Below are 16,661 nucleotides of genomic sequence, written 5' to 3' on the forward strand. Positions count from 1 at the left end.
TCTGAGGCAGGGGTCCACCCTGATTCACAGGGGGAGGACAACACCCAAACTGAAGGAGCTTTTGCTGCCTGGAAGGAGGAGGGAATGGCTTGGATTGGGAACCAGCAGCCCTGCTTCAGTTTTGGGAGGGCAGGCCTGGAATTTCTGTCCCATGAAGGAAGTGCATGGGCTTTAAATCAGTGTCACAGATTTTGTGACATCGCTTTCAGTTATTAGGATTGGTTTATTAATTACTTTCTGGTTCTAGCCTATATCTCTGATAAAGTAATTTAAATGGCTATGGATATCATTATAAAGGCACACCCATGGGCTTCCCTGGTGGCGCAGTGGTTGAGAGTCCGCCTGCCGATGCAGGGGACACGGGTTCGTGCCCCGGTCCGGGAAGATCCCACATGCCGCGGAGCGGCTGGGCCCGTGAGCCATGGCCGCTGAGCCTGCGCGTCCGGAGCCTGTGCTCCGCAACGGGAGAGGCCACAACAGTGAGAGGCCCGCATACTGCAAAAAAAAAAAAAAAAAAAAAAAAAGGCACACCCATACACAATCTTGAAGTAACTACTGGTGGATGAGGAGCATTTTTGGAAAGGTTTTACTTTTTAAAATATATTTGTAGGTATTATACGTGTATACATCTACACATATACTTGTACATATACGTATACTATATATTTGGTGTTTATGTACAAATGGATATATGTATATGTTGAAATGTATGCATACACACATATACATAAAATTTTTTTAATTACTGGTGATAAATCCTATGTAAAATTTATCCTAAGATCTTGATTCCAAGTAAGGAACTGAAGCCTTTCCCTAGAGGTGGAGCCGTGCTTGTGCAGAAGTGGCCGGTTTGGTACAGTGCTGCTCAGACCCGGCACTGAGAAGGCAAGGTTATCAGCAGCCCTTCTGCAGCCCGGGAGAGATCACACATTGCTCTCAGAGGCGTTGTTTCATGTCTCCATTGGTTGCTCCCAATCTTAGTTGACCCTGATGGCAGCTACTGCCAATGGAGCTGATGATCTCAAAGAAATAGTGTCTTTCCCCGCATTTCTGGGCGAACGTTAAAGGGAGGCCTCTGAAAAGCCAGGCTTTGCGCCGTCTCTGAGCCCATCACTGAGGCAGGGTGCGTGTGCATCTGAGTTTCCAGGCCTGGGCATGTGGTCACTCTGGTGGAGGGCAGGGTAAAATCCCGGACTAAACCAGACTGTTATAGAACGCGGAAGGGGTGCAGACCAGATCAGAATGGTGCGTTCCCTCCATACCGGAAGGACAGGTGGTCTCTGCCAGGGCAGCCAGGGAGAGAAACAGTCTAGTTTAGGCCATCCTCTACTGATTTCCAGCAGGTTCCTCTTGTCTAAACCACTGCAGACAGCTTCTGTTTGCAGGATAAACACCCTCCACAAAAATTGTATATAAAATACTAAAATTGCATATAAAATACATTTTATCATTCTCCTTATTATCAGGGACTTAGGAGATTTTAGAGCTGGAGGAGGTCCTTAGATGTCATCTGGAGATCATCAGGTGTCCCCCACATGGTTGTGTGTGTGTGTGTACACACACACACACACACACACATATATATATAGATGTTGAGATAGATAGATAATGAGAACTTTGCATTTATTAAGTAATCACAAACTCATGTTGCCATGATGGAATCAGTGTTATTTACAAAACTCTCCTAAGATCTTTAATTTTCACAAAAACAAAGTTATTCGATGTTTAACTTAAATTTTAGTCTTATAGATGGTAAATTTCCATTACATTTTGTGGACTATCAACCATAGTGTAAAGATATCCACCCCATCCCCTTGCCCATTACTGCTTCAGTGGAATAGCTGGGAATCAAGCTCAGCATCCTAACTTTCAGTCTGAAGATTTTTGGTTTGGCCGCACTGCTAGCTTCTGCCAAAAGCATGGTATCTTGCACATGGCAGGCGCTCCATACCTACTTAATATTTTTTAGTTAAAAAATATATAAGTACATGGTACACAGTTATGCTTTTTTTCCACTGGTACTAAGATTTAAAAAATATTTTTCGTCGTCTGATTATCATAGTCAAGGTCCTGAGAAAGTCCTGCAGGGAAAAAAGCTGCATCACTAGAGCTATTTCATCAGAGAGTGCTTTTTTTTTTTTTTCAGTACGTGGGCCTCTCACGTACTGTGGAGCACAGGCTCCGGACACGCAGGCTCAGCGGCCATGGCTCATGGGCCCAGCCGCTCCGCGGCATGTGGAATCCTCCCGGACCGGGGCACAAACCCGTGTCCCCTGCATCGGCAGGCGGACTCTCAACCACTGCACCACCAGGGAAGCCCCAGAGGGTGCTTTCTGAGTAGAGCAGCTGTTAACATCTTACAGTACACTCATCTCCCAGAGGCTACGAGGACGGAAAACACTGCCCGGATATTCGAAAGAGAAAGTCAGGGAGCTGATTTAAGTTCATGGAACCGGGCTGAACTTTGACTCACAATTTTCATCCTTTGTCGCCTGGAGGTCCCCTCGCAGTGCGCTCAGATACATCTGCATTTTGATCTGGGCTCAATCTGGCATCCCTGCTATTCAAGGAAAGGCATGATGATGATGTTTTTAATGTACTATCTGGGATTCCAGTCTCATTCAGCTAATTAATTTTCCAAATAGACATTCGTGTCTCAGCCCCGGAAGAGGAACTCCTAGCCTGATGATGGTGAAGCTGTGGTTCCTTCTCAAAAGCCCAGAAATTACCACAGGCAGAAAGGCACATTTTCTTTTTCCTTGTACAGTGAGTGAGCTGAATGGGGCCTGATAGCTAAACTCAGCCCATGATGCAGGCGCACCAGCCACCAAATCAGACGCAGTCACTTTGAGGAAAAGCAGAGCCAAAGTGACTTTGAAGATACACAGAGCAGAAGCCTGGCCTCATCCATTCGATAGGTATTTAGGGAGAGCTCCTCTGTGCTGAGATCACAGGCCGCTGTACCTCGTGGAATCAAAAGACCAGTGTGAGCAAAGCACCTCAAGGCAAAAAGTGGCACTATTGCAGCACCCATGTAGAAGAGCGCACACGTAACATTTTAGTTACAAATTCCACACCGACATTCTAAGTTGGCATGACACGGCAGTGATTCTGCTGCTTTCAGTGTGTATTTACATGTAAAGATGTTTGTTCCCAGGATTATTTTTTTAGCTAGAGATAACACCATTCATTAGTCAAAACTGGCAGTTTTTGTCATTTCCAGTAATTTGGGGGTTTTGATGCAGCCTGATCATAGATAAAGTTCGGCTGAGTATATGCAATAACTCCTGTTTTTATTTATTTATGAAACCTTTAGAACTTATTAGGAATCCAGAAACTTGTCTGTAGAGGAAGAGGCCTTAGAGACCCGAGCGGCACCTTCACTCATGCCAGTAAGGAGTGGCCCCAGCTTCCAGAGAAATGATCCACATCACCCACCCTGTATACTGGGCCATCAGAGGGACCAGTGCTTTGGGGTCTTGTCCAGCTACACAGTGGAAGGACTGCTTTTTTCTTTCTTTTTTTGTGGTACGCGGGCCTCTCACTGTTGTGGCCTCCCCCATTGCGGAGCACAGGCTCCGGACGCACAGGCTCAGCAGCCATGGCTCACGGGTCCAGCTGCTCCACAGCATGTGGGATCTTCCCGGACCGGGGCACGAACCCGTGTCCCCTGCATCGGCAGGCGGACTCTCAACCCCTGCGCCACCAGGGAAGCCCGGAAGGACTGCTTTTGATCCGTTTGACAAAATGCCTTCGTCCCTATGCTCCCTAAAGGCCTCTCCTAGATCCCACATGGAAGAAGCAGGACGCTGTCAAAAGACCTTGTGAGCCACACGCTATTCTGGAGGCAGTGGGGAGAGGGGGAGGGAACGCTCGGATCGAGTTCAGATTTCTGAGCCAGAAGGAAAGTTTTGGCCGTGTTGTTCCCTTTTGGGTCCTGCCTGGGTGGTTAAAAAAGAAAGTCGTTTTAACTGTTTTCAGCTGTCAATAGAATTGGCCATGACCTTGGTGATCTTTCGGCATGTACTCCTCGTTTTATAGGGTGAATGTACGCGTTTGCTGGATAACCACTCATTTCCGGCAGAAGTAATACATCAACGTGAAATACAACCCATACGAAAAGAATGAGGGGTGGCAGTGTGGAAACAGGAGGACCCTTGTCTTCTAAGCAGTCGGGGCAAAAAAGGGCCCATTTTACTGTGTGGCCCGGGAACAGATGTTCCATATGGAGGTTACATTCAGTAAAATTACATAATGCGTCATTTCTTAATGAATGCCCCACAGTCCCTGCTGCCCTGTAAGTTGTCTTGTGACTGGTTTACAGCTCAAACAGGATTGAACTTCATACTTTTGGGTGTCACTCCTCTTCAGGCAGCTAGTGCCTGAGATATCATCACTTCTAGAAGCAAAGACCTCATGGGTACACCACACATGCCTGGTGTTTTATGTCGGTTATTGGATACTGAAGTGTCGAGTGGATGCTGACAGGAAATTGTTAACATATCTTAAAGAACCAAGAAAAATAGCTGCCTAGTCTCATCATTACTTGTGCATCTGGCTGAGATGGATGTCCTGCTTTTATACAACTTTCTTTGCTGGGGCAGAAATGGGGGTGGTGGTGCATCTCCTTGCAAATGAATCCTATAGAGCCATGCAACATTAGAATGGAAGAAAATCTACGATGAATTCAGTCCATAAGAACGTGAATGAGGCCAGATAAAATATGGTGGGGGGATGCCATGTTCTCCTCTTTTTTAACAAATGACATTACAGATTATGAGATAAAGAGTTCTAAGCTCCTGGCAAAGCCAGGAAGTAGGGTTGAATTAGAGGAAAATGAACAGACGTGGGTGTGACTGGGTGTAGTTTCAAGTGCAAAGTGTTTCGCTACTCACAGTGTCTGTTCCGAAAAAGACTCCTGTTTGCTGAAGACTCATAGTCAGATGCAATTACTTGGAAAGGGAGATGTAGTCTAGGCAAGAAAAGCAAAGAAAGCTTACTTCTTGTGAACATATTGCTGTTGGTAGACAAATATTTTGCCTGATTCCAGTAACGCTGATGCTGTGTGTACCCAACATCTAGCTAGCAGTGGGTCTCTTATATAAGTTTTAGTGATCGTATGGATGAAAACAAATATTTGACATGATACGTGATAAAAATCTCTTTGAAGTGTCAATCATAAAAACAATGCGCTGCTTGCATAGAGAATTTCAGCTCCTTTTCAGGTTTAGGCAAACCTGCTGTAGATCTTATTTGGGCTTAAATTATCCAAACTGCAGTGTTCGAGTTTTCATGTCAAGGCCATAAATGAGCATTGTTGAGCTTTCAGCATCTCAGAGGAAACTCCTTCAGGGCCCCATTTGGGATACGGCTGCCTGTGTCCCTGTGATGATGGTGATCAGCCCCGCTGGCCCGGCTTCTCTTTGCTCCACTGCTCTTCAAGATGGGCCTCAGGGGCTCCAGGCACGTGTCACCACATCCTAATCCCAGCCGCTTGCTTCAGCTTTGAGACTTTGAGGCAGTGTTTACAGTTCTTTTCTTCTCACTTGCCTTTTTTTTCCCCCCAGTCTCCCCTTATGGGACTCGATGTGGGTTCTGGTCACTTCCTTCCACTGATTTTTCTAGTTATGTGGTTAGGCACATGTCAAGTCTTGGCTTAACCACATGGAGTGTTGGCTTCCTCAACTCTAAAGTGGATATAACCTCAGGGGTTGCTGTCAGAGTCAGAGGGCAGCAGGCGGAGACAGTACCCAGGACGTCCTACAGAGGAACAGGATGCTAAGTAGTACCTTTCCTCCTCCAGTATGGTTCGTAAGGGTTTCCAGTTTTTTAGAGTTTTAACTTCGTTCCCAGGGGAAGTTTCTCACTAACTATGGAAATTCCCAACTCCCTGAGAGAGAAGCAGGCAATGATTAGGTGTGGTGGCTTGAAGGGAGACGCCTTGAATTCCTGGTTAGAAGTCAGACTTACATTGGCCATTTCCCTCTTCTTGGCCTTAAAGTGTGCAGAGGGCAGGAATTTTGTACCCTTGGAGCCCTGCACCCAGAGCGGTCATGCACAGTGGGTGCTGGACACAGAAGGCAAAGTCAAGGTGGGGGGAATTAGCAATACAGACTCCCTGCCTCTCTTCCTCTCTGTCTGCCAAGAAGGTCTAGTCTTCATATGAGTCCTGATTTTCCACTCACCAACCCGTCCTGGTGTAAGCCTGCCCTCTTGGGCTTGGATAGCAGTTATATCCTTACTGGTCTTTATTAGTGTTATTCCTTCCTCTCTGTCCCTCTAATCTAACATATTATCCATGGAATCTTAAGTGTAATCTTTAAAAATCACAATGATGCCACCCCTTTGCCCAACATCCTCTGCAGACTTCCCACTGGCTCCCTGCATTGGGTAGAGGCTGCTGCCGTTTATCACAGGCCCCTGCCACACTGGCTTCTGTCCGCCGCCTCCATGGCCAGGCTTCTTCCTGCTCCAGGGCCTCCCTGCTCCGAGATGTTCTCCCCTGGCTCGTGGCCCACTCTTTCATCAGGGCTGGCTTCTCTACCCACAGCCCTGGAGGGAGTTCTTCACCCTCCCCGTCCCAAAGACCCCTCCCTTCCCACCCTGCTCTTCTCTGTCACTGAGCACTGTTTTCATTAAAACAATTTTTTTTAAATATTTATTTGGCTGCGCCAGGTCTTAGTTGCGGCATGTGGGATCTTTAGTTGCGGCATGCAGGCTCTTAGTTGGAGCATGTAATGTAGGATCTAGTTCCCTGCATTGATTGAACCCAGGCCCCCTGCATTGGGAGCGCAGAACCTTAGCCACTGGACCACCAGGGGAGTCCCTGTTTCCTTCTTAATAGGGATCACAATCCCATAATCACACATCTGTTGGCTTATGTATTCAATCTCCCTTCTATAGATTATAAACCCTCTCAGGGCAGAGGCTGTGCTGTTTTATTCACCAGTATGTACCCCGTGCCTCACAAATACCCTAGTATATAACAGATGCTCAATGCACATTTTCTGAAGAAGGAAGAAAAGAGGGCAAGGAGAGAGGCGGGGAGAGAAAAGGAGAAGGGAACTAGGAAAGAAGGAAGGAAGGAATTGTATGGCAGTAAATGCTGTCAGGAACAGAGGACTGTGTAGAGTGATGAGCTTAACAGTCAACCACAGATCTGGATGCATTACTATAAAAGCTGACTTTTGTGCTATTTTGAAAAGTTTAGTTGGAACCAAAGTATCAAACAGATCCAAACTGAATCACAGTAGTCGTGCATCTTGGTGGAGGAGCATCCTCACTAAAGGAACAAGACCCCCTTTCCCCAGGCCCTCTCTGTCACAGTGCCCTGATTCATTGGCTTCCCGGCACTTCTCACGTTCCAGAAGTTCCTCGTTTGCTTCCATCTTCCACGTTCATTGTGTCAGCCCCACTAGTCAGGTGAACAAGGCTTCTCTGACTGGATCAGTCCTGTGGTCCAGCACTTACACTGATGCCCAGCTTTGAGATAGCACAATCCTGACTTTCCAAGGGTGTTTCCAACCTGTGTGTGAGCTGCTGACACTGAGTCTGGGCAACTCTCCGGAATGAGAGTAAACAGAGCTGCCACACTGACAGGCGTTTGTATATTACTCTGTATCTCTTTCATGTGAACACCTTGAAGGCAGAGATATTTTCCCTTCCTTATTTAGCATAGAGTACATGCTCAAAACTTTTTTGTTTTAACATCTTCATTGGAGTATAACTGCTTTACAATGGTGTGTTAGTTTCTGCTGTATAGCAAAGTGAATCAGCTATACATATACATACATCCCCATATCCCCTCCCTCGTGCGTCTCCCTCCCACCCTCCCTATCCCACCCCTCTAGGTGGTCACAAAGCACCGACATGCTCAAATCTTTTGAAAAAATTTATTGCGTGACATGAACACGGACAAAATGTGAAGTGGGAATGCAGGATTGCTCAACTTCGAATTTCCAAAATGTTTTCCTGCCCCTTAAAATATTTTCCAGATTTGAAGGCAGATTTTCCGAAACCGAGAGCTGTTCCCTAGTAATAAATTTGGCATTTCATGAGCTCTTCTGACTCTTTAAGATATTGCATCCATGAGTGAACAGAAGCAGGAATTTGGTTTGAATGAGCCACACCTGACAAATCCTTACAGCTCTTCTTGAGGTAGATGAAAGCAGATTTCCTTTCAGGCAAACCTGGGATGGGAAGGTGTCTTACTGCCCCACAATTATTTAGCCAGGTAGTGACAGCTCCAGAGCAATGCTTTGAAGATTGTAATGTGCAGCCAAAGCACCGGGACCTTGTTAAAATGCAGATTCTGATTCAGTGGGTCTGGGGTGGGCCTGAGAATCTGCATTTCTCGTCAGCTCCCAGGTGGTACGGGTGCTGCTAGTCTGGGGACCACACTTTAAGTGGAAAGGCCCTAGACTGGAATATTTCCCCACATGCCAGACTGGACACAGATGTTCCTGGACTTATTCTAAGGGTTGTTGAAAAATTGAGCCTTTCAGGTTTTGAGCATTTTTTAAAAATAGACATGTTTAAAAATAGAGAATTTTAATAGATTAAGATTAATAAAAATAGACAGATTATTATCCCCATGCTATAGATCAAGTAGCTGAAGCCCACAGAGGTTAAATGATTTAGCCCAGATCACAGGGCTGGTAGGTGGCAAAATACTGTAAATTCAGTTCTCTTCATTCCAAGCCCAATGCTTTGTCTCCTTTATCACATCTGTTCTCACACTTTTGCGTATTCCTTCCTCCCTCCCTCCTTTCTTCCTTCTCTTTCCTTCCTTCCACAGGGGCTTCCAGAGCGCCTTTTCGGGGCATTTGCCTTTGTGCAAAGCACTGCAGCTGTCTTGGATGTCTGTTCCCGTTCCCGCCAGCCCGGATTGTACCCTGTCTTTAAGACACAGCTGAAAAGCAACTTACTCTGTCACACTTTCATGTACTGTGCTGTCCTCAAACCCCATTCTGAGTGGGGAAGCTACAGCTACTCAGGAAGAAAATCGATATTCAGGCTAATGTAGTACTATCAAAGAAGATCCATTAACGTCCTGTCATTTAGATCCATTTAAGTCCTCTGACTCAAAACCAGACTTACAGAAGGTAGTTTTTATCGAGAACCCAGCCAGCCTTTTCAAACTCAGGAGGAATGAGTCATCCTCATGGTCTCAGCTGCTGGCAGCTTCTGGCATTTCTCTACCTGCTTCAGAACACCATATTCTAGTTCTAGCAAAGGAACTCCACTGAGGCTGTGCACCATCCATTTCACAGGGAGAAGAATAATTTGGAAAAATTAGGGACGCTCTGAAAGTGCCTGGCGGCTCTTTGTGCCCGTCTAATTCTAATGAAAGATGAGTGCTTTCAAAGCAGGGGGTGCCAGCACCTGTAGCTGTTTGCTGTGTTGCTATTTTAAGATATGATGGGTAGTATTAAAAAACTCTCCAGAAATATCTGCATGTTGAAACTGCATTATTTGAACCATCCTCTGACCGCTCAGGACACCTGAATCCACATCGGAGTATCTATAGCAGTGCATTCTGTTTCTCAAAATTTTGGAAAGCTGCACACACACAGAATGTGAGCTCACGGCAAGGACAGTCATCTGGTTCAGCTACAGACTGGCCCTAAGACAGCTGCAGCCCTCACTCTGCTGCCTGGGGCTCCTCTGAAGGGTTTGAACACAACACACGCTAATTATGACCTTGAACACTCTCATCCTCAGGTGCACTAGGGCGACTCTGCTTAAAGGAATGCTTTGAGAAATTGCTCGGTAAAATTAAGAATATTTTTATAATTAAATAATCCTCTTCTCTATATCTATTTTCTAAATTGGCATTCTTTCCTTTGGTTTTCTTCAAGAGGGCAGGCAAGGGCTGCCTCTGTTATCAGAAAGGCTATCAGCTGTTCATACCCAGAGATCATATTCAGAGAAGTGTTGGTAAAATGATGTCTGTCCACTGAAATAATTTCTCCTTGAACGAGCTCCAAGAGCTCTATTGTATCTTTTATCTCTCATAGCCCTCTAGAGAATGTGGGAATATCCTGTCCGCCTGGTACCGGTGAAAAACTGTGAGTTAATATGACAGGAATGCATTGTTTCATAAAGAGCAATAAACTGGTTTGCAAATAAATTAAGCGGAACAACCAATTGCAGCTGCCAGTTTCCACCAGGGCCCTTCTTGGTCTTTCCTTTCATTCCTTCCTCCTCATCTCCAAGTTCCTGGCCTTGATTTGCCTTCTGGCAGCTGAGCTCTGTTCTCAGATAATCTTATCTGCTCCCTTTCTCCATCCTAATCGACTCTCCATGTTGGCTGATTCCAGTTCTGTAGAGCTGTTCCCAGGTATTTGGGTGAATGCTGTACATTTAAAAGAAAGGATCTTGAAGTGTTATTAAATTCTTTGCTGGTCATGATAGATGAAGATACGATTGTACAACATGTAATTACTAGAACACTCTTCCTTTCCTGAATGAAGTTCTGCTATTTTCTGATTTCATCACTGTGCCTAAAATAAAGTTTTAATACATAATAGATGATTTTGTTAACCACTGGCTTCATCAATGCCAATAGAAGAAATGCTTCTCTGAGAACTTGAACTATTAACAGTTCTGGATATATGTTAATATCCTTTGGTTTCTTACCAAGTTGTAGGTATTTCTTTTCTTTTCTTTTTTTTTTGTTGCGTTACGCGGGCCTCTCACTGTCGTGGCCTCTCCCGTTGCAGAGCACAAGCTCTGGACGCGCAGGCCCAGTGGCCATGGCTCACGGGCCCAGCCGCTCTGTGGCATGTGGGATCCTCCCGGACCGGGGCACGAACCCGTGTCCCCTGCATCGGCAGGCAGATTCTCAACCACTGCGCCACCAGGGAAACCCCCTGTAGGTATTTCTTGAACAGTATAGCATAGTGTTTAAGAATGTGGGTTATAGAGTCATATTTGGGTTCAGATTCTAGTTCCACAACTAACTGTGGAAACTTGAGCAAATTAATTAACTTTTCCAAGGCTTAGTTTCCTGATCTGCAAAACAGAATTAACAATACTCACCTCAGTGGAGAAAAGGGAACCTGCCTACACTGTTGGTGGGAATGTAAATTGGTGGAGCCACTATAGCTATACCATAAATAGTACGGAGGTTCCTTAAAAAACTAAAAATAGAGTTACCATATGATCCAGCAGTCCCACTTCTGTGCATATATCTGGAGAAAACTCTAATTTGAAAAGATACATGCACCCCAATGTTCAAAGAAGCACTATTTACAACAGCTAAGACCTGAAGCAACCTAAATGTCCATCAACAGATGAATGGATAGAGAAGATGTAGTATATATACACAATGGAATACTACTCAGCCATAAAAAAGAATGAAATAACGTAATTTGCAGCAACATGAATGGACCTAGAGATTATCATACTAAGTGAAGTAAGTCCGGCAGAGACAGACAAATATCATATGGTATCACTTATATGTGGAATGTAAAATATGGTACAAATGGATTTATTTACAAAACAGAAACAGGCTCACAGACATAGAAAACAAACTTATGGTTACCAAAGGGGAAAGGACCGGGGGTTGGGATAAATTAGGAGGCTGGGGTTAACATATACACACTACTATATATAAAATAGATAACCAACGAGGACCTACTGTATAGCACAGGAAGCTAAGCTCAATATTTTGTAGTAACCTATAAGGGAAAAGAATCTGAAAAAGAATATATGTATATACTGAATCACTGTGCTGCACACCTGAAACTAACACAACATTGTAAATCAACCAATACCTCAGAAAATTATTGTGAGGTTTAAATAAAGATAATGCAGGCTAAATAATTAGTGCAGAACCTGGCATGAAATAAGTACTCAATAAATGGTGTGGCTGTTATTGTTGATGGCCATGATGAGATGATGACAATAATTATATAACCAGCCCTGGGGATGGGAAACTCTCCTGTAGGTGATAATTCTAAAAATATCCAATTAAAGTGTGTGTTGAAATCTTCCTTTCCAAAGCATCCTGAAACTGATTTCAGATGTGACAAGCAAGATTTGCTGAGTGCCAACTGGAATTTTTCTGCACACTGGAAAACCCTTGGTGGCTCCAGATCAGATGGGAGCTACTCTGCAGCAGGAAACTGTGACCTGCGGACATGTAGCAAGAAGTGTCTTTAAATAAACTAAAACGCTTTACAATGACACAGGAAAATAGTTACTAAGTAGCACCTGGCAGCTCTGAATTCAATATTTAGAAGCTTACGGAAATAAAAATATTTTTAAAAGGTAAATCTTTTTGACTCATGAAATCTAAATGTATTGGGCATGCACAAACTTCAGGAAAGGCTTTCCAGGTCTGGCTAAATTTTGTCATTTTTAGTATTGTTATGCTTTTCTAGAAGGAGGTAAAGACAAATGCTGAGATAGAGAGGAACTTAGACTATCTGAGCAAATTAGCTTAAAGTCTGAATTGTAGAACTTGGAAAAATGACGTCTAATTCTTTTCAAGAACTAATGGGTGATTTAACCCAGTCTCGTAGACTTCGTGAAATCTTGGGGTTAAAACAGCACTTAGTCTGAGATCATTTTACAGTTGAAAAATGTGGGATCATAGAAGCCAAGTGAGGTGTTCCATAGAGCCCTAGTTAGTGACAGCAAGTTAGTGACAGGCGTGATGAGAAGAGGCACTGAACTCCCAGCCTAGCTCCGTTCCATCAGCTCAGCTCCCCAAGGACCCTTACAATGAACAGCAAAAAACATCTGTAGTGGTCACACAAAGTTAATACTAATTTTGCTACGTGTTCAGAAAGAACTTATTTCTTTCACTTCAAGTAGGTTAAATTTCTTCCTAAAGTCTTTTCATGTTATTTATTCATTTAGAGGTAAAATAATGGTATGTGTTCACCCTCATCTAAAGGATAACAAATTAATGGAATCTAGAGTGATGAAGTTTCTTTCTATTTAGAATTCAAGCAACGACAGTGATACTCAGAAAGCAGCTCTCATGTCACCTGGGGCTTTGTGTGTGTCAGTGTGAGGATTAAATGAGTTATTAACACACGGAAAATAACTGGGCACAGTGAATACTGGCAATGACAGATCATAATGTAGTTGCTGTGGTCCTTTGGGATGACTATGAATGTCTAAATGAGGATTTATATTACTCTGGCTCAGCTACAAGTGTGATGGAGGGAACTAGGTCTTAAATAACATTGCTGTCCAATGGAAATATAATGTGAGCCATACATGGAATTTTAAGTTGTCTTGTAGCCACGTTACAAAAGTAAAGAGAAACAAGTGAAATTAATTTTAACATGTTTTAACCCAATGTATACAAAATTATAATTTCAATATAATTTTAAAAGTATTAGTGAGATATTTTATTTATTTATTTATTTATCTTATTTATTATTTTTTTGCGGTACGCAGGCCTCTCACTGTTGTGGCCTCTCCTGTTGCGGAGCACAGGCTCTGGACGCGCAGGCTCAGCGGCCATGGCTCACGGGCCCAGCCGCTCCGCAGCATGTGGGATCTTCCCGGACCGGGGCACAAACCCACGTCCCCTGCATCGGCAGGCGGACTCTCAACCACTGCGCCACCAGGGAAGCCCTAGTGAGATATTTTACATTCTTTTTTTTCCATACTGTCTTTGAGATCCCATGTATACATTATCTTTATAGTCCATCTCAACTCAGACCGGCCCAGTTTCAAGTCCTCAATGGCCACGTGTGGTTGGGGCTCTGTGTTGGACAGAGCTGCTCTAGTCCTATGTACATGTGAGCCCGGTTTCCTCCTTTCTGAAGGTGCACGTGTTTCCTCTTGGCTCTTTCCTCCTTGCTATAAGATCAGTACCCATCATGGTGAAATAGAAATATGTTATACATTTAAATTTGAGTTACAGTGCACATAGGCAAGACCTGAATTGAATGTTTGGCTCACTCTAAAAATAGTTCACTTAAAAACCAATAGAGGGCTTCCCTGGTGGCGCAGTGGATGAGAGTCCGCCTGCTGATGCAGGGGACACGGGTTCGTGCCCCGGTCCAGGAGGATCCCACATGCCGCAGAGCGGCTGGGCCCGTGGGCCATGGCCGCTGAGCCTGCGTGTCTGGAGCCTGTGCTCCACAATGGGAGAGGCCACAGCAGTGAGAGGCCCGCGTACCGCAAAGAAAAAAAAAAAAAAAAGGCAACAGAATATTTATTTTTCTTGGATTGGTTTATTTATATTTCAGTAAGTTGTGGCTAACTATATTGTCAAAGTAGAGGGAGGTTTATTTTTTATTTCTTTACTTTGATAGGGAAAAGCTTTGCTGACATGAAAAATACTTAGGTTTACCTTTGTTAAAGTGCTTTGTTGATTTATGATTCGTGATTTATTTACTAGTTCAGTAACTATTAATTGTTTCATGTTGCCTGAAAGTATGATTCTAATACTGAAGAGTTTGGTAGCTGGACAGAAGAATACACGTCTTACAACTATAACTTAAGACTCCTTATCAAGGACATTATCAAAGGCCTTACAGTAGAAGGAAACCCCATATTGCTCTACATAGTGGGAAACAACTACAAAGAGATGTGCTGAAAGCTACATAAATAATTGTTAATCAGATGGGAACTTCTGTGTTACTTCTGAAAATTATAGGATATAAAGTAAAATAATAGGGTTCGCTTTCATGTGGAATAGTCGCATCACTTATTTTGAAATTTTAAAATATTAGTCTGGATCTGTTCTCAAATCTTAGTCTGCATTTAGTGTCAGGTTACCTGACACATCAAGCAGGACACACAATTTTCTCTCGTAAGTTTAATCATGAGGCTATGGGAACTTGGAGTTGAATTCATGCTTTGTGACTCAGTGTGTAAATGAACTAAATATTCCAGGCCTTAACTTTCTTATCGGCAAATGTGGAAGAGTAACAAGAGCTAAAAGTGTAGGAGCACATAACACCCACTGACACTGGGCTCGACACCTTACTTGCTGTAATTCATCGAATTCTCATTACCCCCATGCCCCGTGTTGTGGGCACTATCCTATTTCCATTTTACACATGAGGGGGTCGAATTTGCCCAAGATCACAAAGCCAGCAGTGGAGCCATCATTCAAGCCCAGGCAGGAGCTCCTGAGGGAACTGCCTTGATAATTGAACTTACAGGGAGAAATAGAGGTTAAACAGAATTACTTAGAGGCATCTTTAAACGTATCTTTAAAAAAACCCCCACTCTTTCTGTTTAGAAGTTCTTAGACAGGTTCGCTAAGATATTACACTGTTCTGCAGTATTCCACAAAACCAAGCCCATCACTAACTTTAAGAAATAAAACCGGAAGCGTGGAAGACTTCCTGATGAAGTGACGAGGTTGGTCCCTGGAAGAGAAATGGGGAGGACCTGAGTTGAATGAGAGTTTGACTGAATTGCTTCTGAGGTTCCCTAAAGCCCTGGCCTTCAGTGACTCTGGGTGAATGTCTGGGGTTGAAGGGTGGAGTTCCTGTGCCCTTATTTGGGGTCCACAAAGCCCAAGCCAGGCAATGGCAGTTCATGAGTAAGAAGAATATGTGGTGATAGCTGTTGAGATAAGGTAGCTCAGTGAAGTTCTGCAAAGAAGCCTCTGACTGAGAACAGAACTCTTAGTTCAACCGCAAGTCTGTGCAGAATGGACTAGCTCATGGTGAAAAATTTCCGTCTTTATCTTGTTCTTTTTGGAATTTAATTGCCTTTGGAATCAGTAAAAATTAAACCATGGCTATAGATGCTTGATGACATGCAGTGCAGACAGTTCCAAATTTTGGAGAGGAAAAGGGGAAGGCAGAAAGAAGAAAGGTAGAGGGAATGGGGGCGGAGGGAGGGAGGGAGGGAGGGAGGGAGGGAGAGAGAGAGAGAGAGAGGAGATATAATAGCAGGAAAACAAAATGTGGCTATCAAGGCAAGAATGAAGCCTTTGTTAGGGCAGTCTGCTACAGCACTGAGATAATGATGGCTGAGATGGCTCAAATAACTCCCCTATTTGCCCTTGGGGTTAAGCTGGCTTTCAGTGTTGGAAAGAGGACCCAAGAGAAAAGTCTGAAATGTTTATTTTAGCAGAAGTGTTAATCTTCTTGGGAGAAGGCAAAGCCACCAAATGCAAGGATTACCACTGAGCGTGATCTGGGCAACAAAGTCGCGAGGCAAGTGGTCCTCCAGTTAATGCACAATTCCTGAGCTCTCTGTTTACAAGTGGTGGAGACATTTCTATCAGTGAGCAGTGGATCGGTCTTCCCAGAGAGTACTGTGACTCAGCTAAATGGACTGCAGGCAAGATTTAAGAAAGGTGTTTCTCTTGGCTTTATTTATACTAGATTTTGAAAACAGCAACATATGCTTTCTGTTTTTCCAGTGAATTTCAAACACTTCGTAATGAGTGTGTTCCTTATAGCAAATGTTCATTGTGTGACCAGGTAAATGGAATCATGTCACGCTGGAAGTAAAGAGGCTATGGTCTCCTTCTCATCAGGGAAAAAGCAAACAAGGGGAAAAAATGTTAGGTTTGGTCCCTCATGGTCAGTGCCTCAGAACTGTTCAATGGTTATTCACCACTCACCCAAGACAAACCGTTTATTGGCTGAGATTACAAAACTAGCATTCTGTGTCCCTGCTGTTAGTATGGGTATTAAAAAATCCCCAACAGATCCAAATCTGAT

General features: G+C 43.9%; 2 protein-coding genes across 2 annotated transcripts in view; one reads left to right on the top strand and one right to left on the bottom strand.

The window, feature by feature from the left end:
• CLVS1 (clavesin 1) overlaps positions 1 to 16,661 on the top strand; it is a gene marked incomplete at both ends in the record, with an annotated part of 138,456 nt that overhangs the window by 118,147 nt on the left and 3,648 nt on the right. The gene's annotated exons all lie outside the window — the stretch shown is intronic.
• ASPH (aspartate beta-hydroxylase) overlaps positions 10,059 to 16,661 on the bottom strand; it is a 228,333-nt gene continuing 221,730 nt past the window's right edge. Inside the window, exon 26 of the mRNA XM_081214293.1 lies at positions 10,059 to 10,357. Within this exon, the coding sequence (XP_081070419.1) occupies positions 10,270 to 10,357 (88 nt within the window). The 3' untranslated portion in view covers positions 10,059 to 10,269. The remainder of the gene's footprint in view (positions 10,358 to 16,661) is intronic.

The sequence above is a fragment of the Mesoplodon bidens genome, assembly GCF_964165515.1.
Source record: "Mesoplodon bidens genome assembly, chromosome: 16".
Classification (NCBI taxonomy): domain Eukaryota; kingdom Metazoa; phylum Chordata; class Mammalia; order Artiodactyla; family Ziphiidae; genus Mesoplodon; species Mesoplodon bidens.